The sequence below is a fragment of the Vicugna pacos genome, chromosome 15 (assembly GCF_048564905.1).
Source record: "Vicugna pacos chromosome 15, VicPac4, whole genome shotgun sequence".
In the NCBI taxonomy this organism is placed as follows: Eukaryota; Metazoa; Chordata; class Mammalia; order Artiodactyla; family Camelidae; genus Vicugna; species Vicugna pacos.
In genome coordinates, this window is record NC_133001.1 from 9,319,476 (window position 1) to 9,342,677 (window position 23,202).

The 23,202-nt window shown below is 42.1% G+C and overlaps 1 protein-coding gene and 1 non-coding gene across 3 annotated transcripts in view; both read right to left on the reverse strand.

The window, feature by feature from the left end:
• ANXA4 (annexin A4) overlaps window positions 1–23,202 on the reverse strand; it is a 66,279-nt gene that overhangs the window by 4,717 nt on the left and 38,360 nt on the right. For both annotated transcript variants that reach the window (XM_072937594.1, XM_072937595.1), the window contains exons 4-12: window positions 21,771–21,865; window positions 18,548–18,661; window positions 17,563–17,653; window positions 15,809–15,888; window positions 13,650–13,706; window positions 6,058–6,151; window positions 3,623–3,718; window positions 2,648–2,706; window positions 1,513–1,635 (exon numbers count right to left, since the gene is read on the reverse strand). In XM_072937594.1, the coding sequence (XP_072793695.1) occupies window positions 1,513–1,635; window positions 2,648–2,706; window positions 3,623–3,718; window positions 6,058–6,151; window positions 13,650–13,706; window positions 15,809–15,888; window positions 17,563–17,653; window positions 18,548–18,661; window positions 21,771–21,865 (809 nt within the window). The remainder of the gene's footprint in view (window positions 1–1,512; window positions 1,636–2,647; window positions 2,707–3,622; window positions 3,719–6,057; window positions 6,152–13,649; window positions 13,707–15,808; window positions 15,889–17,562; window positions 17,654–18,547; window positions 18,662–21,770; window positions 21,866–23,202) is intronic.
• Window positions 17,048–17,125, reverse strand: TRNAV-AAC (transfer RNA valine (anticodon AAC)). The gene has a single exon. It is a non-coding gene; the product is annotated as a tRNA-Val (tRNA).

Below are 23,202 nucleotides of genomic sequence, written 5' to 3' on the forward strand. Positions count from 1 at the left end.
AGTTCCCAGATGCCTTGCAGACATAGTTACAAACTCTGCAGCTCAAATCACCTAATAATTACATCTCTCCAAGCTGTGAGTAGGATTCAGAATATTTAATTCACAGGTCAAATCCTGATTTGAAGTGTTCTGGGCAGGCAACAACATCTTCTCGGGTACTTAGTTTTGACTTCATATTCCTGAGATCCTTCTGGCTTCCTCAAGAAGCAAAATCCCAGCAATGGGGGACTTTGAGGGACAGGAATCATTTCTCATCACTCCCATGTCATGTTAGGACTCCTAGAAGTCCGGTGCCTGGTAAAGAACAGCAATCCAGGAGAAGTATTGTGCTTTCTCATATTTTTAGCAGATCTCAGCTGGCCCTGGGTGGGGTTCTGGAGGACTGATTCAGTTGCTTGTCGTTCATTGTAAGCAGGTAGAAGTGGAAAATTGTGCTCTTAAAACTATTCATTAAAAATATAATCTTTCTCTGTCTGGGGTCAACGTGAGATAATTACAATATTTATGACAAATGATAAATGCTGGAGAGGGTGTGGAGAAAAAGGAACCCTCTCACACTGTTGGTGGGAATGTAGTTTGGTGCAGTCATTATGGAAAACAGTATGGAGTTTCCTTAAAAAACTGAAAAAAAAAAAAAAAAGACTTACCATATGATCTAGCAGTCCCACTCCTGGGCTTATAAACAGAGGAAGCTCTAATTCAAAAGATACATGCACCCCAATGTTCATAGCAGTGCTCCTTACAATAGACAAGACATGGAAGCAACTTAAATGTCCATCGACAGATGATTGGATAAAGAAGATGTGGTATGTACATATAATGGAGTACTACTCAGCCATAAAAAAGAATGAAATAATGCCATTTGCAGCAAGACAGATGGACCTGGAGACTGTCATACTAAGTGAAGTAAGCCAGAAAGAGAAAGAAAAATACCATATGATATCACTTATATGTGGAATTTAAAAAAAATGACACAAATGAATTTATTTACAAACCGAAAATAGACTTGCAGACATAGGAAGGAAACTTATTGTTACCAGTGGGGGAAGGGATGGGTGGAGGTATAAATTGGGAGTTTGGGATTTGCAGATACTAACTACTATATGTAAAACAGATAAACAACAAGGTCTTATATAGCACAGGGAACTATATTCAATATATTCAATATCTATAATGAAAAAGAATATAAAAAAGGAATATACATATACATGTATAACTGAATCACTATGCTGGACACCAGAAATTAACACAACATTGTGAGCCAACTATAATTCAATTAAAAAAATAATTACTATATTTAGAAGGCAAACATTTCCAGCTTCTAACCTGGCAGAGATTTAAGCATCCATGTGAAAGGAGAGAGACTGGAAATATCCAAATAAATAGAGTACCAACTAAAAGGGGATGATAGCTACTGGGAAGAAGAGGATAAAAAGTGTCTAAACACTTAGGTCAGAAAGCCCCTTTCATCAGAGCTTTCCCCTGGGCTAAGGCAAGGCTCCCGGGACTTACCCTGATGAAAGAGTACAGGGACTTTCCATAGAGCCTCTTGAAGTTTGCACGGATGTCCAACATGTCAATCTCCGCTCGAGAAACCATCACTCTGATGAGGGTGTCATCATCGGTGCCCAGGCCCTAAGGCAGAGAACAAGGTTCCCGCATAGCAAAGCTGAGCTGGTTTTCAGATAGTGCTTTGGTCTGTGGTCTATCACGGCAAGACAAGGTATCAGTCCCCTGATGACATTCTTTGCACCATAACCTTAGAGGCTCGTGTAATATCGATCCTCACTGTGGGGTTCAAGGCTTTCCCCAACTTATCTTTCCCACACTCTGAGTTCTGACCAGGGGAGACTGCTCTCTGCCCTTCTAGACACATATCCCGTGTTTCCAGCCTGTCTGCCTCACCTACAGTGATGCCCCTACCATGTTATCCTTTTCTTCCCAGCTCTACCGTCCTTCCTAGTGTATAAAATCCCCTGATGTAAAACTTCCTTTAAGGTCCTGCTCATACACCAGCTTTTATATATATTCTCTTCTGATCCTCCCCTCCAAACAAACATTAAAAAAATACCTTTTCCTCTGTGTTCCTATAATATTTGAGTCCTCTTACATTCTATTTTGTTCTTACTGGTGTTTTGCACATACCTGCCTTCCTCTCAAGGCTAGAAGTTCTTTGGCAGCAAAAACTGCATTTTGATCTTTCTTGCCCCTCCCGTGGTTCTCAATAAGTGTGCTTGCATGTACAGTGCATGGTTTGGAGCTGAGGCTCTGAAGCCAGTCTGCCAAAGTTTGCACCCCTGCTCCATTACTTTCCTCACTGAAGACCCTGGGCAAATTGCCCTGTCTCTCTGTGCCTCAGTTTTCTCATCTGTAAAATGGGAGCTGATAACAGCACCTGCCCCATAGAGCTGTTGTGGGGATAAATTTAACCTATACATGCAAATCATCAGCCACAGTGATCACACATTATAAGTAATAAATAATACCCAGCATTATTATTAGCAGGCACTCAGTGAAGTATTAGAAAAATTGAACTGAATAGTTCAGGCTGATTTTGGCTAATTCGTGTGAGGGATATAAGTAAACATAGGAAGGTGGACACAAGACATGGCAGAGCCACTCAGATGCTAACAATGAGGCCATTTACCTTCATAGATTTATAAAGCCTTTCAGCAAAATATGCAGGCTTGTTCCTCATGCACTTTACTGTCAAGAGATAATAAAAAAGGTTACAGATAAAATCTACGAGAAGAAAGTGACAGTAGTTCCCTCTGTTTCTACAAGGTATGAAGTAGTATCTCTTGATTGCTTTGTTGAAAAAATTGAGCCAGTGTTTTATGAGCATAGGTGTATTGCAAGTGCTCGAGGCTGGGCAGGCTCACTGGAGATTCGGGCAGACCGAAGAAACTCTCGGAGCCGTAGGCACCTCTGATGTGCCTTTATTCTCGAGCAGTACACAGGCTTCAGTGGCCTTGGTGGTGGCAGAAAGTCCCGCCTGCCTTATATACCAAGGCAGACAGAGCTGGCATCTAGCCAAGTATTACCCAGGAGCTAACCAGTGCGCTTGCGTAGTGCAAATTATGCTAACACCACATGGGTACTGCACGCGTGGGACAACATAGCTGAGTCACTGGGCACCGGATGTCCGGCCAGGGAGCCTGAGTGACTCCATTTTCCCTACAATAGGCTATGCCTGTTCACAGATAGAGAGTACCCTCAATTTACTGTCAAGTTCCTGGAGAAATAATTAATAAAGGCCATTAAAGCAATAGGCAGCATGTAGTTTCAAAAAGACTATTATGATCTGTACCACATGAAACAGTTACTAGTTCTAACCATTCACAGACTTGCAAGATGCAGCTAGTATAAGATTACCCTTTCCATGTACTGAGATAGAAAGGCACAGAGGACATAAAATATATAAAGCCACGTGGTACAATTACAATCAAGTTGTATATTAACATTTCTTGCTTAAAATTCTGGATCACACATCATGAGTGATTTAAACAATTTTTTTTATCCCCGAAAAAAATTTTCTACAGCCAACATGGCACCAAACTGATAATAAGGAGTAAAGTCTATAAATGTGTGTTTCTCCACTTCCCATCTCTTACCAGCTTACCTATGGCCAGCAGAGCATCTTCAAAGCTACCAGATGTTTCAGATTTAATACTCTGTTCAATATCCTTCTGTGATATCCTTTTGTATTCATCAAACACTACAAACAGTAACAAAATGGAATTATAAATAATAAAAAAAATAGAGGAAACTAAAATCTACAGAGAGAATGAGTATCTTTTAACTAGACCACACTATTTATTCTTTGGTATATTTCAAGACGAAACTAATTAGCAATATGGCAGGAGGCATATGGCAAGTAGAAGGCGCCGAAGGAGAGGAGGAAGGAATATTGTGAGTCTTGGAGGACGTCCGGCAAATCCCTTCCTTATGTGGGACCTTGTTTTCTCACACTTAAAATGGAGATAACCTCTGGAGAGATTTGCTTGGTTTCCTTAACAAGCAGAATGTCTCTTTAATTTTGGCTTTGCAGTCACCTGTATGTTCATCTTCCTTTTGCTCATCAGAACTAGAGCAATTCTACCTCTTCAAAACTGAGTCACATTTGATAACAGCTGGTTGCATCTTTTAATAGATCTTAAGATAATTTAAATGTTCCCTGCTTTTTTACCAAGTATTTTTGAATACTATGGACATATTTTCCTCTCCTGCTGCCTCCTTCTAGAGCCTTCTTAGAGAGGATATCTGTTTTACCTGCCTTCTTTGGGATGCTACCCCAGCCCCATCAGAGTGATTCTCAAAGGGCTGTCAATCCAAGGATACCCCATAAGCTCCAACAAATGAGTGACCAGTTCATCCAACCAGGACAAATTGGTCTTACCCTCCTGGGAATTTTTCAATTGAGCAGACCATGAGGATGGCCAAGAGCACTGAGTCATCTTTAACCTCAGAGAACATAAGAATCACCTGGAAACCTGTTAGACTCCCTGGGTGTCACTCAGAAATTCTAAGTCAGCCAGTCTGAAGTAGGAGTTTCGAGAATCAGCATTTTTAATGGAGACTGGATTTTAGGAAACTCTGCCTCACAAATAAATCCATGAGTCCCTTCTACCGAGATCCCCAGAACTGCCTTGACTTCTATTCTTTCTGGAGCTGTTTAGCTCTCTGTTCAATTCAATGGGCCGCTAGTATTTTCCATTTCCCTCTTGTCTCATTCTATATTATTTCCTCTTCTCCTATGTAAGTATTCAGTGTATACTGCTTGAAATTAAAAAATCTGATTGACACATTATCTAAGCCTCAGTATTCTCCACTGCAAATTGGGGAAAATACAGCTGCTTTTTTGGGATGTTGTAACAAATAATGCTTAACAATATGCTTAGCTGTGTACCTAGAAGAGAATTAACAAAACAATTGTTTTGAATCCTATTACTGTTGGTTGGTAAGAAAATTATGTTTTCTTTATCCAAATAATGTTTCAAAGATTTTCTTCCAGTGGCTTACAAGCAGATATTTTATAACTGCCCAACTACTGATTTTTTTCTCCTGGAAGTGAAAATTGTTAAAAATGTATTTGCATTGTTTCTGGGACCTGCAGTTCTCAGAAAACATCACCAGGGGGAGATTTGTGTTGTGAGTAATCAGGCAAGGGAAGTCAAAAAAATAGGGAGCTGAGTCAGAAGTTGGGGCATCTGATGAGAGCCCAGGGCATTTATTAATCACCTACTGTCACTGTGGCATATCTGAAATAATTGCAACTTCCAAATGTGTTGTAATTTTCAATTACTTTGTTTATATTTCCAATTTAGCAAACTCATTCTTCTCAAATTTCCCACAAGTTTTGTAAATTGTGATATAAGGGCCTAGTGAGGTTTGTAAAATTAGGATCTAGCAGTAAAGACCTAAAGAGCTTATATAAAAGATGAAATATCTTATTAAACCTTTATTGCTGTTTACAAGAAGAAAATAAATCTGACACCAAATATTCTACAACTGTATAGGATCTTTTTTCCCAAAGAAGTTAAAAGCACATGACAAAGACCAGCATTATCAGAAGCCAATTAGAAACACTACACATAGGAAATAAAATGTGCAATTATCCACTATTCATCTTATGCAACATACCAGCTAAAGAAATCACTTCTATTAGCTTTACAACCTGGATGTTACATAGGAATAAATGTCAAGCAATGTTTCTATTTTATTGCTTGCTGAAGTACTAAAGATTTTTTTTTTAATATAGCTAAATTTCAGTGGAGCTGCTTTAGAAAAAGGACTGCCTATGTGAAGGTCAGTTTCCTACACACAGGAATGCCAAACTTCTATGAATACGTTGTCTATCTGCTAGTTATTCATAATTAATCTCTCAGAATTGGCCCTCATGCACCTTGCACTCATAGATTTCCAAGGTAAGACATCTAGGACAGCTCAGTACAATTAAGGTCTCTGTCCTGAGTAAAGGAAAAAAGGTTACCAATTATGGGTAATAGAATTTTTCACCATCTTTCAAACAGTTTCTTTGGAAGATGAGTGGCTTACCGTGCAACAGATGATTTCGATTCCGCGAGCAGAGAATAGTTAGAAATTTCACCTCATCTGTCCCCCATTTCTTCTCTCCAGCCTCATACAGATCCTGAAGCCAAGCAAAGCACAAGTTTAAAACACAACACAGAATGTGCCAGGACCTATGCAAATATTTCCAGAACTTCAAAGAGCGGAGTTGGCTTGGTTTTATTTTGTTGGTGACACGGGTGGAAGTGGTGTTGGCAGTGAATGGAAATGACTCAGGATTTTTCCTTAGATAGAAGACTAATGGGACTCTCTGATCTCTCCTTGAGAGTTAGAGCAAACACCAGCAGCTTCCTATTTACAGACTGCATGGTTCTGTCTTAAAAGCTAAAAAGAATGCCCTAGACTTGGGCTGTTCCATGCAGTAGCCACTAACCACATGCAGCTATTTAAAATTTGAAGTTAATTAAAATTAAATACATTTAAAATTCAACTCCTCAGTCACACTAGCCACATTACAAGCACTCAGTGGCCATATGTGGCTAGTGGCTACTCACAGTGGACAGGGCAGATGCAGAACATTTTCAACACTGTGGAAAGTTCTATTGGATAACGTCACTCTGTAATGATCTGCGAGTTGCTTGAGACAACAGGTCTCACAGTAGAACCAGGACCCTTTTAGTAACTGCTTATATCCCAACCAGGAAGGAATATAAGAAATTGATTTTGGTTGCTTTAATTATATGATTGAGAAGTCAAAACTACTGTTCATCTCATCTCACACCCATCAGGATGGCTGCTATTAACAACAAACAAACAAACCAAAAATAACACGTGTTGATGAGGATGTGAAGAAATTCCATTCTCATGGAATTCTGGCTTTCCAGACGCCCTCTCTTGAAACGCAGTCCCTGGAGAGGCCACATGTAGGAGATCTGTTTGAAGACCCAGATGAGCCCAGCCTTTGAGTCATCGCAGCCCAGACACCAACACAGGAGTGAAGGAGCCTCCAACCCTCCAGCCATTTGCGTCACCTCCGGCTGTTCGAATATTCCCAGCTAAGACCTCAGACACTACAGAGCGTGGACAAGCCGTCTCAGCTGTGCCTTGTCTGAATTATTGACCCACAGAATCCATGGGCATAATAAAATGGTGGTGGATTAATGTCACTAAGTTTGAGGTGGTCTGTCACACAGCAGCAGTGAGTAGAGCATGTGGATGAAGAGAGAACTTTCCATCTGTCACAGTGCGGTACTTTAGTAAAATACCTTAAAAATGAACTTGAAAAGAGTAAAGTTTTAGTAATGGGTAGAAAATGGTTATCTTTTCGTGTTCGGTTTTTTAACATTGTTAGTGACGCTGGACAGTCTTTGGTGTATTTGCCGTTTCATTTCTGTTTTTCCTTTTTTTGCGTTGCCTATTAATGTCCATTGTCTTTTTTTAAGATATGAGGCATTCTTATTCATGGTATCAAATTTATGTTTGAACGAAGTTTACCTATATACTTCATATATTAAGCTTATAATTCATAAGGTTTTTTTTTTTTAATACAGCCAAACTACCAAGACTTTTCCTTTATGGCTTCTGCCTTGAAAGAAAATGCATGCAAAATCCTTTCCCAGCTCTGATTAAAAAAAAATTTATTCTTTATGACAGTACCTTAATGACACTTTATTTACATTAAAAATGTCAATCTATTTGGAATTTATTATGAGGCAAAGTGAAAGTAGGGACCTAACTTTATTTTTTCCCAAATGGTTAACTCATTGTCCCAACTTCACTAAGTAATCTGTGTTTTCCTCAGTGACTTGAAACTCTATCTTCTCACACAGGCGTGGTTCTGCTCTTAGACTTTCTAATCCTTCCATTGGCTTCTTTCTATTCTTACACCAGGACCAAACACTTTATTTTTACCTTTATTATGCATTTAAACATATATTAGGTTAAGTCTGTCTACACCCTCCTTGTCTCAGAGTCTAATCGCCACTGTCTTTCCCCTGTAGTCCTCCTCCTCTCTGACTGCTCTGTCCTCATCTCCTGAGCTCTGGAGATTTTTTCAGTATCACCGCCCACAACAATGATTGTTTTCTGCAATGTCATTTCTGATCATTCCTGCTTCTAATAAACATTTAGATTCTGTCTGTCCTTGCTTCATCGAAGAATATTTCTCCTCCACTCTTCTAGCCCTCTCTTTCTCTCTGCTTGCCCTCCATCCAGCTCCATTTTTATCTCCATTATTTTCTCATTGCATTTTTTTTTTAGCTCTCATTTAATTAAAATTCATTGTTCTCTCATTTGTTCCCCGCCCAAGCCATATTCTTCCACAGCAGGTCTGCCAGCCTCAGCCCTGTCGGCATTTGGGACCACCCCCCTACCCCAACCCATGCACTGGAGGGTGTGCGGCAGCAGACCTGGCCTCCACCCACGAACTGCCAGCAGCACCCCACTTCCTGCCTGCTTTCCAGACCCTGCCACGTGCCCTGGGAGGGACACACAACTGCCCCTGGTTGAGAGCTACTGATCGACAGCCTTTGTTTGACCCTCAACCCTAAACATCTTAGGAAATAGCAAAATGCACTCTCCACCTCCAAGGAGGCCATGACAGCCCTGGTTATACCTGCCGCCCCTGTGCGGTCAGCAGCCCCCTTTGCTCCCCAGTGCCCTGGTTTGGACGATCTTTTATAGGGTTATGGTCGGCCCATCGAGGGGCTCCACATGGGGGCCTGACTTCTGCCTCACCTACTGGACACGTGCCAGGAGCGAACCTTTGGCGTTCCTTCCAAAACGACTAAACCACCTCCTGCTCCTTGTGAAGGGTCCTCACAGCACGAGCACTCATGGACCAGGTGGCTCTGGACCTTCTCCCCCACCTAGGGCCCTGCTCTGAACATGGGCCAGAGGCCCCCCAGGGAGTAACAGGTCCTGAGAGGACAAAGGCCACTGATACCGGCTCAGCGGCTCAGCCAGGCAAGCAAGTCACACCTGACCAATGACTTCTACAGAGTCCTCCCCAGACAGACCTACTGAAGGCTCACTTCCAGGAAGGGGACCTTCTCCTGCTCAGTTCCATTGTGCCCAAAGCTTGCCATGTGCTTATACACGTATCTCATTTAATCCTCACAACGTGCTTTCATGGGAGAAAAAGAGAATCGCGATGCCCGATTCAAGCCATTCTTAGTGCCCGCAGGTCTGAGCACTGAGCGCAGAAACAGCCGCTTTCTCTGCACCCAGCGGCACAGGGGCAGCCGGGCAGCCGCGTCCCGGGTGCCGGCTGGGCCGGGGTCTGCTGGGTAGTGGCTGTGCTCTCGTCCGCGCCAGGATCCCGAGCGGCCTGGAATCCGTCTCTTCCTTACAGTCCCATGTTCACCGTCGTGCCTCGGTTTGTTCCCAGGCCACATAGCGTTTGACTTGCTGATTTTCATGCTGGTTCCGTCTTTAAATGATGCACTGTCTACCCGGACCTGGTTTTTCCCCCAGAACGAGGTGAAGTCGAGTCTTCTTAGAGCTCCTCACTGTTCATGTGGATGAATTTCAAGCAGGAGCACTTGCTGCCAGTCCAGCGGGGGCAGCTGAGACGCAGCCCAAGTCTTCCCTGAGGAGCCCCCATGCCCCCACCCCGTTTCCATGAAGCTGTTGTGCCTGCTTCCAGCTGGGGGAGGGGAGTGATGGTGGGGGAGGTTTAGCCTCTTTTCTGGGGGCAGGAATGGCCCCCCTGTGTCCTCGGCCCAGGTTTGCTGCCCATCTGGCATTTGAATGGCCCACCTCCATGGTTTCCAGTGTTGACGCAGATTTTTCTCTATTTTTGTATTTCCCAGTTTGTTTGTTTTTCACAAGGGAATCAAATATGTGCCATCTTCTAACAAAAGCTCCAAAGGGCATTTTTCATATGTTATGAATGTCTTTTTACAGCAGGAATTCTGAACACTACCTATTACTTCCTGTAGTGCAATTTTCATCCCAAGAATAGATAAAATTGGACTCTTAGATAACAGCCTCACTGTATTTTTAATTTTCTTCCTGTTATAATAAATTACCACCTTATTCCACCTGCCCTGATAATTCTTCTCACCTCAGACTCATTTACTTTCCTACAGCAAAATTCAGCCATACTTCTCAAAGTTTGCAAACGTCCCTTGCTACTGATGCACGTAGCATAGATTGACCAAGTTTTCCTATTGCCTTATCTGGAAAGAAGAGCTGAAATCTTGGCTGAAGTTGTTAAATTCCTGGCCTCTTCATAAGACTCGGAGGATCCAGAAAAACCCTCTTCTGAGTCCCACTCCCTGAGTCCAACCTCCTCGAGCCCAAATTTGTTTGGAAGCACTTTTCACCTTGTCACTTCCAAGAACTATGCTCCTTGAAGAACATCAAAACATTTATTTGTTGAATTGCATGGCTTTTGTTTTGTTTTAAATGTAGGTATAACTGACATAGAGCATTATGTTAATTTCAGGCGTAAAACGTAACGATTTGATATTTGTGAATACTGCAAAGTGATCACCACAGTGAGTCTAGTTAACATCTGTCACCATACACAGTGACAGAATTTTTTTTTCTTACGATGAGGACTTTTAAGATCTATCCTCTTAGCAATTTTCAAATATGCAATACAGTGTTATTAACTGTACTATTAGAAAAATACCATATGAGATCGCTCATATGTGGAATCTAAAAAACAAACAAACAAACAAACAAAAATAAAGCGTAAATATAGGACAGAAATAGACTCAGAGAGAGAGAATACAGACTTGTGGTTGCCAGGGGGGCGGAGGGTGGGAAGGGATAGGCTGGGATTTCAAAATTGTAGAATAGATAAATAAGATTATACTGTATAGCACAGGGAAATATACACAAAATGTTATGATAAATCACAGAGAAAAAAAATGTGACAGTGAGTGTGTATATGTCCATGTATGACTGAAAAATTGTGCTGAACACTGGAATTTGACACAACATTGTAAAATGATTATAAATCAATAAAAATGTTAAAAAAACTGTACTATTATCACCATGCTGTATATTACATCCTCATGACTTATTTATAACTGTAAGTCTGTACTGTTTGACCCCCTTTACCCATTTTACCCACTCCCTACTCCCTGCCTCTGGCAACCACCAATCTGTTCTCTGTATCTATGAGCTTGTTTTGTTATTGTTGTTGTTTGTTTGTTTGGATTCCACATATAAGTGAGCGCAAACAGTATTTGTCTTTCTCTTTCTGACTTATTTATTTTAGCATAATGCCCTCAAGGTCCATCCATGTTGTCACAAATGATAAGATGTGACTCTTTTTGGTGACTGAATAGTATTATTCCATTACATATGTACCACAATTTCTTTATCCATTCATCTATTGATGGACACTGAAGTTGCTTCTGTATCTTGGCTATTGTAAATAATACTGCAATGAACATGCGGGCGCATGCATCTTTTCAAGTTAGTATTTTTTTTTTCTCCAGTAAATACCAGAAGTGAAATTGCTGGATCACAAGGTAGCTCTATTTGTATTCTTCTGAGGAAGCTTCGTACTATTTTTCATAGTGGCTGCACCAATTTATATCCCCACTGACAGTGCACGAGGGCTCCCCTTTTTTCACATCCTTGTCAATACTTGTTATTTGTTGTCTTTTTGATGACAGCCATTCTGACGGGTGTGAGGTGACATCTCATTGTGGTTTTGATTTGCATTTCCCTGATCATTAGTGATGTTGAGCATCTTTTCATGTGTCTGTTGGCCGTCTGTATGTCTTTAGAAAAATGTCTACTCAGACCTTCTGCCCATCTTAAAAACAGATTGTTTGGAGTTTTTGCTATTGAGTTGTTTGAGTTCTTTGTATATTTTGGATATTAACCCTTTATCAGATACGTGATTTGCAAATATTTTCTTCTGTTCAGTAGGTTGCCTTTTCATTTTGTTGATGGTTTCTTTTGCTGTGCAGAAACTTTTTAGTTTAATGTAGTCCCACTTTTTAGTTTTGCTTTTGGTGTCAGATTAAAATCATTGCCAAGACCTAAGTCTTATAGCCTATCAACTATGTTTTCTTCTAGGAGAATTATGGTTTCAGGTCTTACACTCGAGTCTTTAATCCATTTTTGAGTGAATTTTTGTGTATGGCGTAGACAGCAGTCCAGTTTCATTCTTTTACTTGTGGCTGTTCAGTCTTGCCAACACCATTTATTGAAGAGACTATCTTTTTCCCATTGTATATTCTTGCCTCCTTTTTCATAAATCAATTGACCATATATTTATTTCTGGGGTTTCTATTCTGTTCCATTGATCTACGTGTCTGTTATAATGCCAACACCTTACTGTTTTGATTACTACAGCTTTGTAATATGAATTGCATGGTTTAAAAAAAAAATCAGACAGATCTGGATTCAAAGAGCCCAGTTCTACCAGCTATTTGATTTCTGTCCAAGTTATTTAAATCAGTGCAACAGTCTCCTAATCTATAAAACAGAAGTAATAATATCTATTTCACAGATTTGTTGTAAGGAAAAAACAAGTCTTCCACCTAGTCAATGCCTAAAACAGTGATCATGGATATAATGTTTCAGAAATAAATTCCTTATTAACTCTTCATTTAAATATGGGGTTCCCTGGGCTATAGAGGTTCCTTCCAGCATGTCCCAAAATGCTCTCCTTGAGGTAGCTGGCATTCACATAAGCATCAGAGAGTTACACTGTTTTCAGTACCCTCTCCCTCCTCAAAGCTTCCGGACTGAAGGCAATTTCCTGTATCTCCTCGGTGCATTAGGCCTCCCTGAATCCTCAGAACTCTTAGGACCCATCTACTTCTCTCCCTTCTAGCGAAAGCAAAAGGTTCTTTCCTCCAGAATCCACAGAGGTTCCTACCTCACATACTGAATGGGACCAATCTCTCTCTAAGGTTGTATATTGGTTAAGAGTACAGAGTCTAGATCCAAATTGCCTAGGTTCAAATCCAAGTTCTGTCATTTATTATCTCTGTGAACTTGAGAAAGGAACTTGACTTCTCTGAGCCTCAATTTTCCTTGTCCATAAAATGGGGATAACAATACTTATTTCATAGAGTTACTGCAAGGATGCAATGACTTACGTCATACAAAGAGTTGGGAACAGTGTTTGATACCTGGCAAGGACTCATGATTTTACTAGCTATTATTATTAGTGTTGTCTAGCCACAGTAAATACACCAGGGGTTGGTGTCAGGGAAGCAACTGCCTCTTGGGGTTTGGCATTAATTTTACCCAACAGGGTACCCACTGTGCCAAGCCATTTTACATAGACTGTATCCGATGTTCCCTTTGGGGAGGTAAAAATTTGAGGTCAACAAAGCGAAGGCAGGTCCCTTTACCTCCAAGCGATTCAGAAGACCCTCCAGACTTCTGTGGGGCAGCCACACCACGGTCCCAATGTTAGGAAATGTGGAACCCAGGGATGCTTATATAGCGATGGCCACGCCATGCCCCAGCCCCAGGTATCTCTGCAAGAAACTTCTGCTATTAAGGGTCATCTGTGAGAATCTTTTTTCATAACATATCCCAGCCTGGCCAACATACACTGAAAGAGAAGAGGGTGTCTCCCAACTCGGGCCTGTCTTACTGGTCCAAGAGAAGAAAGAAGCTGCAGTTCAACTCACCTGGGCATCCTGTCTCACGAGAGCATCATCCAGATAATTTCCTACATCCCTGCCACCCTGAGGATGAGAAACACAAACCAAAGAGACTGAGAGAGCATCCAGGACGATCTGGGGGCTCTGATAAGACAGAATACCTGGGAACCCAAGGACATGGTAATCAGACAGACGGGGTCATGATTCCAGCCCAGGAAGAGAGGACAGATGTCTTAGAATGTGCTTGCATTATGCCTATGGCTCTGATCTCCCCGAGCACAGCGTGAGCCCAGGGTGGCTGCCTGATGTTATGTGGATGTCTCTGACAGTTGAAGGGGCAGGAGGACAAATGCAGCCTGGTGACTGCCCCCACCACTACCACCCCACCTCTTCCCACCTCCCCCCTGCTCCTGGGTCTCTCCAGCTGGCGTCTGTCTTCCTAACTGGCAAACCTACAGAAATCAATTCTGCCAAACAGGGGCTGGGCAGACAGGAGATCAAGAGACTCAGGGACCAATGTGGGGCTTAAGGAGCCCCTGAAAGTGCCCCATCCCTCTCCAACACCAGCTTGCCCGGAGGGCAGGGTTGAAGCCTTGGACGACTGCCAAACAGTGGCAAAACGGGATACTTTCCCCTGGTTTGTTGACTGTTTTATTGCTATACTGTCCCAGTGTGCTATGGTATAGGCATGGCTCAGCAGGGGTAAATCTGGGAGGACAAGAAAAGATAGTAGGAAACAGAAAAGCAGGCTGGCGGAGGGAGGGAGGAAGGAAAAATTAGGGGTTTGTGATTTGCAGATACTAAATACTACATATAAAATAAATAAACAAGGTCCTACTGTATACTGCATAGCACAGGGAGCTATAGTCAATATCTTGTAGTAACCCTATAATGGAAAAGAATCTGAAAAATAGTATGTATATGTGTATAACTGAATCACTTTGCTCTACACCTGAAACTAACACATTGTAAATCAATTATACTTCAATAATAAAATTTGAAAAAAGCAGGCCGGCATTGTTAAGTAAATATTGGAGACAGAGCGAGGTGGGAGTTGGAGATGATTTCCAGCTTCTGCTTTGGCTGTTGGAAGAACAGCCACAACATTAAGAGAAAAAGACAAGCCAGGAAGAAGAGCTGGTTTGGAGGGGAAATGAGTTCGAGCTTCCTTTAGCAGGACTGATTTGGGGTGACGGCAGAATATCTGTAAGGAAACATCTAAAAAGCAGTGAGAAACGAGAGTCTCACACTCAGGAAGGAGGTCAGGGATGGAGATAAAACCATGAAGCTGTGTGAAACATCATGCAAATCCATCTCTCTTTTCTGGCACCCCTGCTCCCACACTAGCACAGTCCTGCTTTTCTCTCACCTGGAATGCTGAGGGAACCTCCTGCCTCGTCTCCCAGCCTCCAGGTCAATTCATCTTACACATCGCCATGACATGGCTCGTCTAAAAAGGAGTTCCAATCATATGACTCTACTGCTCCCAAACCTTCAGAGGCTCCCCACTGCTCTCCAAAGAAAGTGTGGACTCCTCCCAGCAGAGGATCCTGGTTCATCTTTCCACCTTGCTCACAGAATTACCAGCTCGACTTCCCGGCCAGTTGTTCCCTGAACACACCCCATGTTTCCTGCCTCCTTGTCTTGTACTGCTGTTCTTCCAGCCGGGAACGCACCCTCCCGCACCTATGCCTCTAAAAATCCTAGCCACCCTCCGAGTCCTTTCTGAGCCAGCTTCTGTGCCATGAAGCCGTTTCTTTGTTTCTGCAAACAAAAATCTCTCCTTGATCCTTCCTTTTCCTCTGTGCCTCTTTCTGGGGCACTTCCTTTCACGCCTGTGTTATAGCAACCTGTGTAGCTGGTATATCCCCTGATGACAATACAAACTTTCAAAGCCCAGGGCTGCCTCTTAATCATGTTCATCACTTTCAGCGCACTAAGTGGTAGGAGCACCTGCCATGCATCAGGTACTTGTCTGCATAAATGAGAACAGATGGGCACATGTGACTAGCCAGAGTCTCTAAAGGAGAGAAGATAAAGGAACAGAGAGAACCAAGAGAAACACAGGGGAATATGCACATTTGGGAGGTTGAGAGGATGAGAAAAGGCTGGAAAAAGGGAGAGAGAGTGAGCCTCTTAATCAAACCCAACCCCGTCAAAAGCAGCCAATGGAGGGAGTGACTCACAGCGGACAGAGACACCAGCACCCGCTGGAACATGAAGGAAGTGTCGGAGCGAATGTCATCTTCAAGGCTCCGCCCATATTCTAGCAAGAGAGTAAAATGAGCCGCATCAGTTTTCCAAAACCTGAACTATGGTAAAATGGTCAAGATAGGTCTAGCCCGTCATCATGGGGGAAATGAGATGTTTCTGGTCCTTAAAATGGGACACCCAGAGGGCGAGGCTGTGATCCCCACTCCGTGGTCCCTACTGTCCAGGGGTCTATCCTGAGCGTGGTTTGCAGGACGTGGAGAACTGGAAAGGCTGAGCTGCACGTGGACAGGCAAACAGAGCCGAGTTCCTGAACCCATGTCTGGGGACAAGCAGGGGGCTGTCAAGCCCAAGTTCATCACAGCCCCAAGGGGAGAAGACCTGTGGTCAGCAAGGGGGGGTGAGGGGGGCCAGCGTGAGAACCAGGCTCCCAAGGTTTAGAATCGTCTGCTCTAAACACTTACCAAAAACCTCTTACTGTTTTGTTTTCTTTCTACCAAAGTGCACATGTTTATTACAGAAAACTTAGGGGAAAATAAGCAAAATGAAGGGGGAAAAAACAAAACCTCACCATTAATCTAATTACCCAGAAATAATAATCATTGAGAACATTTTGGAGAATACCCTTCCTCATTTTCCCCCCTGTACACATATTATTTTTCTTTCTTTAAAAATAGGATCATAAAGGGGAAGGGTATATAGCTCAGTGGTAGAGCAGGTGCTTAGCATGCATGAGATCCTGGGTTCAATCCCCAGTACCTCCATTAAATAAATAAATAAACCCTAATTACCTCCCCCTAAAACAAAAACAAAAAGTCAAAAAAAATTTTTTTAAATGGGATCATAGCATATCATTTTATAATTTGTCTTTTTCATTTACCCACCTACCACACTGCTGAATGTAATTTAATAATATCCTTCAATATATGTTTTGATGACTGCATAATAGTCCACGGTGTGGACAATATTTTGTTCAGCCAATCTGCTACTGTGTAGGACATTTTAAGCTAATACAAACAGTACTGAAAAAACACTGTGGGAATCTAAGCCTTTGTGTGTTTTTTTTTATTATTATTATATTATTAGGGCAAAAAGGCATGCATCTTTTAAAGGCTCCTCATATGTGTTATTCTCTGGAGATTTTCTTTTTTTCTTTCTTTCTTTTTTTTTTTTTTTTGCCAGGGGGCAGTAATTAGGTCTGTTTATTTATTTAATGGCAGTACTGGGGATTGAACCCAGGACCTTGTGCATGTTAAGCACACACTCTCCCGCTGAGCTATACCCTCCCCGCCCGTCCTCTGGAGATTTTTAACAGCGGGGGGTAAATGGCTGTCACTCTGAGGTGGCTGCAGGACCTTCAGTCCAGTCTGAAGGTAGGATGGTGGGCCAGACAGCTTCTCCCAGCAGTTCCCTGGAATGCTGAGATTCACTGGTGTCACCAACCTTGAACAAGCACCTCTGAATCTCTGCTGGATAAGGAACATCTTTCCAGCTTTCAGGGTAATAAAACACTTCGCCCGGGAGCCTAAGTAGAGTGGCTGGTGCACCTGAGAAGACTTGAAAAGCCATTTGTCTAGACAGGGATCCGTCTGAAAACAGAGCTTGGATCTGAGGATCTCCCTCGGTCAGCGTTTCAATGAGGAGTGTCTGATCAGTGCATAGCCACCTGCTGCTAGTCTAGTTCTCAGAGCACAGGGCCTCAGCCAGGGCCACTGAGGATGCTACGTACGCAGCTGGTAGGTCTGGTTTATGTGTCGGATCTCCTCTGGCGACCGGGAGGCCAGGATCTCGATCAGGCAGCCCTCGTCCGTGCCAGCTCCCTACATGCAAAACCCAGAGGAGAGAGTGTCAGGACTCAGTTTACCAAGTCGAGTCCCAGGCATAGGAGGAACACAACCGGGAATCTGCAGAGAATAAAGACAACTCACCGAATTCGAGCAACCGGATTTTCTCACTTTTAATTGTCCCACTCAAATTCCAACGTGTTTATCGTAATCATTATTTGCAATAACAAACATTTATGGGCTGTTTCTATGTGTTGGTTATTGTTCCAGGTTAGGGGCAGTTTCTGCCCCCTGGGGGCTTAGTCTTTCCTTGACCCCCTGTACCTTTCCTTTGAAGGGCAGAATCCTCTGGCAAAGGCTGTTACCTCTTTGTTTTCCCAAAAAGCCTAGCCCAGAAACTTCCACAAGGCTGAGTATTTATTTATTTATTTATTTATTTTAATTTTTTTTTTTGGCTGAGTATTTATTGACATAGCTGAGGAGGGTCACTGTCTCTGAATTACATACTTGGTCATTGAAAACTGGAGGACCCTGGATCAGGGCACAGTGGATCTGGTAACTAAGGAGGCTGAGAACCCTTTTTGGGGGTCAGTTTTGAGCTCACAGCAGACCCAGAGGTGTCAGTCAAAGGTTCCACATCTCAGAAGTCTCTAATACAGCAAGAAAGTTTGTGGAGCTGCGCCAGAAAGCACTCCCCAAGGAGCCCCGGGAAACACCAAATGATTCCCCAGTTTAGGGGGAAAGATCTGTATACTTACAATTGCCATCATGTAATGTCATGTTTTCAAGCCGTCCTACATAAAGGGACATCTTTCTCCTATACCTCCTCCTCCCCACTCTCAGAAGGCCCTTGTCACAGTGTGTTGAGAAAGCCTGGCAGTGGTCCGCGCTGGCCCTGCCAGCCCCGCAGCCGAGGGGAGGGGCACGCACCTTCATGGCCCTTCGCAGCTCCTGCACGTCGTACAGCACGGTGGGCGTCATCAGCCCCAAGATCACCTGCTCGAAGTTGCCACTCAGTTCCGATTTCAAGTCATCCAGCAGCTCCTGCGATGCAAGAAAGCGCTCTGCTTAACTGCTGTGGTAGCTTAAACTCGCCGCCCTCAGTGTGGTCCAGGGATGTCTGGAGCCTCTGAGATCCCCTCCTGGGGCCCGTGTGCGTGAAACCACCTTTATAGTAAGACTGTGAGACGCTGGGTTCTGATATTACACCATCATTCTCTCACAGTTGCACACTGGAGTTTTCCAAAGGCTGCTTGACACATCTACAGATCTTCAGTTACGTGAAAAGACACTAAAATACTTCTCCCTTTCCCAACTGCCTATGTGAGACTGGATTTTCTCCACACTCCAACCAAAACCACGTATGGCCACAAGCTGAATGCAGAAGCAGGTGTGAGAATCCAGCGTCTTCCATTAAACAGACATTAAAGAGATTTGCAATATATAAAACAATGTCAATCTTCTTACTAACTTTTTTTGGTTTGCTTTGGAACATAAAGCTCTTTTTCCTAAAAATGTTGTTTCTGTTGCATGTAATGTGTTTATTATTGTTTTTAAAATAAGCTAACAGATACATATTTTTAAATGTCCTCAATTTTCATTTCTAATATGGTTGATATCAATCGATGTCACCCACAATAACATAAAAGTCCTCAATAATTTAAGAGTGTACAGGGGTCCTGAGATCAGTGTATTCGCTCCTTTAACAACATACCCTGAATATATTTCCAAGTCAATATTCACCTACAACACTCTTAACAGCTACAGATAGTTCCCTATGTAGGCACAATACAATTTCTTTCTTTCTGTTTTTATTTTTCTACTATTCTTCTACACAGGCATTTAGCTGCATCTTTGTGGATCATTCATGATCACTTCTTAAGGCTCAGTTATTAAAAAGAAATGTAATTATTTGGACAAAGGACCAAATTCTAAACACATTTAGTCACATTTCCTCCTAGAACAGGTCAGAGAGTTTAAGAACCTGCTTAAGATCAACCAAGTAATAAGGAGACAATTTGCTATCAAGTTTAGATCTCTGATTCTCACAAACCTGAGTCCACAACACTGTACTTCAATCTATTGTGCATATTTTTGTTACATCCTCACGTGTCGAATGGATGAATGAACAAATAAATAAGCGTTCAGTCGATCCATTGACATTGGTCATCTTAACAAACTGCTGTCAGATTAGCTTAGTTCTGAAGCAGAATCATCAACCCTAAGTGTGTGGCGACACTCTGTCTCTAGTTCACACATTATGTGTATGGGCGCTAAATTTCTTTGGGAATGGAGAAGACTTTAAAATGCTTGGAAGATAGTCTGAGTAATCTGATGGGAAGAACTCCATTCTCCACTGGTGCTCAGCCAAAGTTTGTGTGCAGATGCTCCCGGGAAAAGGTGAGCCAGCCCTGTCCCACCCGACAGGTTAATCCCTGTCTTTGAAAAGCAGCCCTGTCTGACTAGCATTTTCAATTTTAATTTAATCTTTGTTTTAGTTTCTTTGTATTTACTTTTTTTATTTTTTATTTTTATTTTTTAAATTGAAGTATAGTGGTTTACAATGTTGTGTTAGTTTCTGGTGTACAGCATAGTGATTCAGTTATATATATATATATTCCTTTTCATATTCTCTTTCATTATACATTATTACAAGGTATTGACTATAGTTCCTGTGCTATACAACAGGACCTTGTTGTTTATTTTATATATAGCAGTTTGTACCTGCTAATCCCAAACTCCTAATTTATCCCTCTCCTCAACCCCTACCCCCACCTCCCAGTTGGTAACCATAAATTTGTTTTCTATGTCTGTGAGTCTGTTTCTGTTTTGTAAATAAGTGCATTTGTATCATTTTTTTTGATTCCACATATAAGTGATAGCATATGGTATTCTTCTTTCTGTTTCTGACGTTAATAAAATATCCAAGAACAGAAATACTTATCATGGTGTTACAGTACTCTGAGACCTGGACGTGCTCACTGATAGTGTTTCCTCAATAAAAAGATTCTCTAATCAGGCAGGTAGGTTTTCAGTGATGTGGAAAGACTGGGTGAGTGACTCTGGTAAATGAATTGTTGAAAATGAGACTGAGACGGGGTTCCTCAGGGGTGTGGGATTCAAACCCAAAGGGGAAAACATGATGACTGAACAACCTCTGAATGCATAAGCTACTAAAATACATATATATACAAACAGGTTTACGTAGAAGAGTCAGAATAGACTCTGAATCATACAAGAGCCTATTTAGAACAAACTGGATTTAAATATTTTAGTCAGTTTGGAGGATCTTCCTCCACAAGTGACCTAAAAAAAGACACCAGGCTGAGCAACACTGGAAGCTTAGCCCTGCCCGGTGCTCAGAAGGGTGGAGGTTGAGCCCATTCCACACCCAAGTCCCCGCAAGGACTTGTGAGAGATGAGACTAAACTTAGCTTTGAGTTTGTGAATCAAGAGCTCCCTGAAATCATGTCTGGCTAGGTACGGTGGAGGGACTTCTGTATATGTTGAAACTTTTTTCTTTCCCTCCAAGAACAGCTTTAAATAAGGCAAAGGATCTGTGTTTTAAAAAAAAAAAAAAGGGCCAGTCATCTGTTGATGAACATTTAGGTTGCCTCCAGGTCTTGGCTATTGTAAATGGTGCTGCTGTGAACACTGGGGTGCATGTATCTTTTCGAATGAGTGTTTTTACCCAGATATATGCCCAGGAGTGGGATTGCTGGATCATATTGTAACTCTATTTTCATTTTTTTAAGGAAACAAACTTATGTTTACCAAAGGGGAAAAGTTGGGGAGGGGAGGGATAAATTAGGAGTTTGAGATTAGTAGACAAACTACTACATACAAAATAGATAAACAACAAGGTCCTAATATATTGCACAGGGAATTACATTCAATACCTTGTAATAGCTATAATGAAAAAGAATATATATGTATAACTGAATCACTATGCAATACATCAGAAACGAACACAACATTGTAAATCAACTATAGTTCAATCAAAAGCAAAAACAAAAAAACACTAAAAACCATCACCACCAACAAAAACACAAAGGGCCACTACTTCAGGAATCAAGAAGGAAGAGGCCCCCGCTTCCCTGCTGCCTGTCAGGATCCTCGCCAACCACCCGGAGCCACAGAGTCGGCTGCCTACCCTGCCGATGGTGGTCTTGTAGGCCGTCCTGATTTCCTGGCGCTGGGCCGTGTTGCGGTAGGCCAGGACGTTGATGATGGCGTCTTCATCCGTGCCTGGTGTGGAGCAGAGATGGTGAGTGAGTGTGATTCGAGAGAGAAATGAGAAAAACGGGTTCCTCTGAGGACACTGGAGGAACCCAAACACACGCAGAGAGCTTGCTAAGAAAAGAAGTTCTTGTTCAGAGGTTTGTCCACTTTGGGGGGTAAAGAGCCACGAGATTTGAGTCTCAGTCTCTCCTTTAATTAGCTATTTACCACTGAGCAAAGTAGTTAACGTCTCTGAGCATTAGTTTCCTTATCTATAAATGGGAGTGGTCACACTGTTTTCCCTCGCAGGGCTGCTGCAAGTGTTAAAACAATTAACTGAATTATTTAGCTCAGTTACTAAATAGCTAATAAATGTCATCTGGGATCACGCACTTCCCCTCCTCTGGAATTCGCATCATGTCTTTGGAGCGCCCATATTTATCTTCCATGTTCTTGCCTTTTCTCTCCTTGTTTTTCTCTCTTTTTCATCTTCTGAGTTTTGAAACAGTTCAAACCCATCTTTTAATTCACAGATTTGGCACTTGACAGGGTTTAAATTAGCTGCTCCCTGTATCCACTGCGTTTTGAGATCTGTAAATACATTTTTTCATTTCCAAGCTATCTTTCCTGATCCCTGATTGGGAACCTTTTTATAACTGCCCATGAATTCCCAAGATGTAATGCACTACCAAAACTTTTCATTATGAATTACACATTTAAAATGGCCTAAATTTTGCCTGCTTCTTGCAGCAGCTTTTACAGGGAGACTTTATTCTGACCCTTCGCGTTGGTCTTTCGTCTTAGTAACAGCTGGATATTCACGTACGTTGGGTGAGTTTTCCGTTTTCCATTGTTTATATTATATGAGGAGCTGTGATGAGTTACAGAGGAGAGTCTAATTGAAACATTTCAGGGAGAAATGAAAAAAATATAGATTCACCAAGTTATTCTTTGCAAAATTAGAGATCCACAAAAATGTGAGCTATAGGGAAGAAGCTATAAAATTTTAAGAATACATACCTTAGAAACCTACTCTCTGTTCTCTTAAAAAAAAAGGAAGGGTAATAGCTACACGCATCCTTTTTCCTGCAGAACTCTCAGCTGCGGGAGAAAGCTCGTCACCTTTTGCTAATTTACCCCATTTCTGTGAAAGGTACCACCCCTTTCTGGTTTGTCAGGCTTGAATCCTAAAAATAGCTTTAACTTTTGTACCCTCTCTCTTCCTTCACATTCAAATTCCCTGTCAAGTCACGCACAATCTAGCTCTAAAAGCTTTTTTGCATCCGTCGCCTCTTTTTAATGCCTACCACCACCACTCCAGTTGAGGTTTTCTTCTTAGATAACTGTAGAGTCGGCTAACTAGT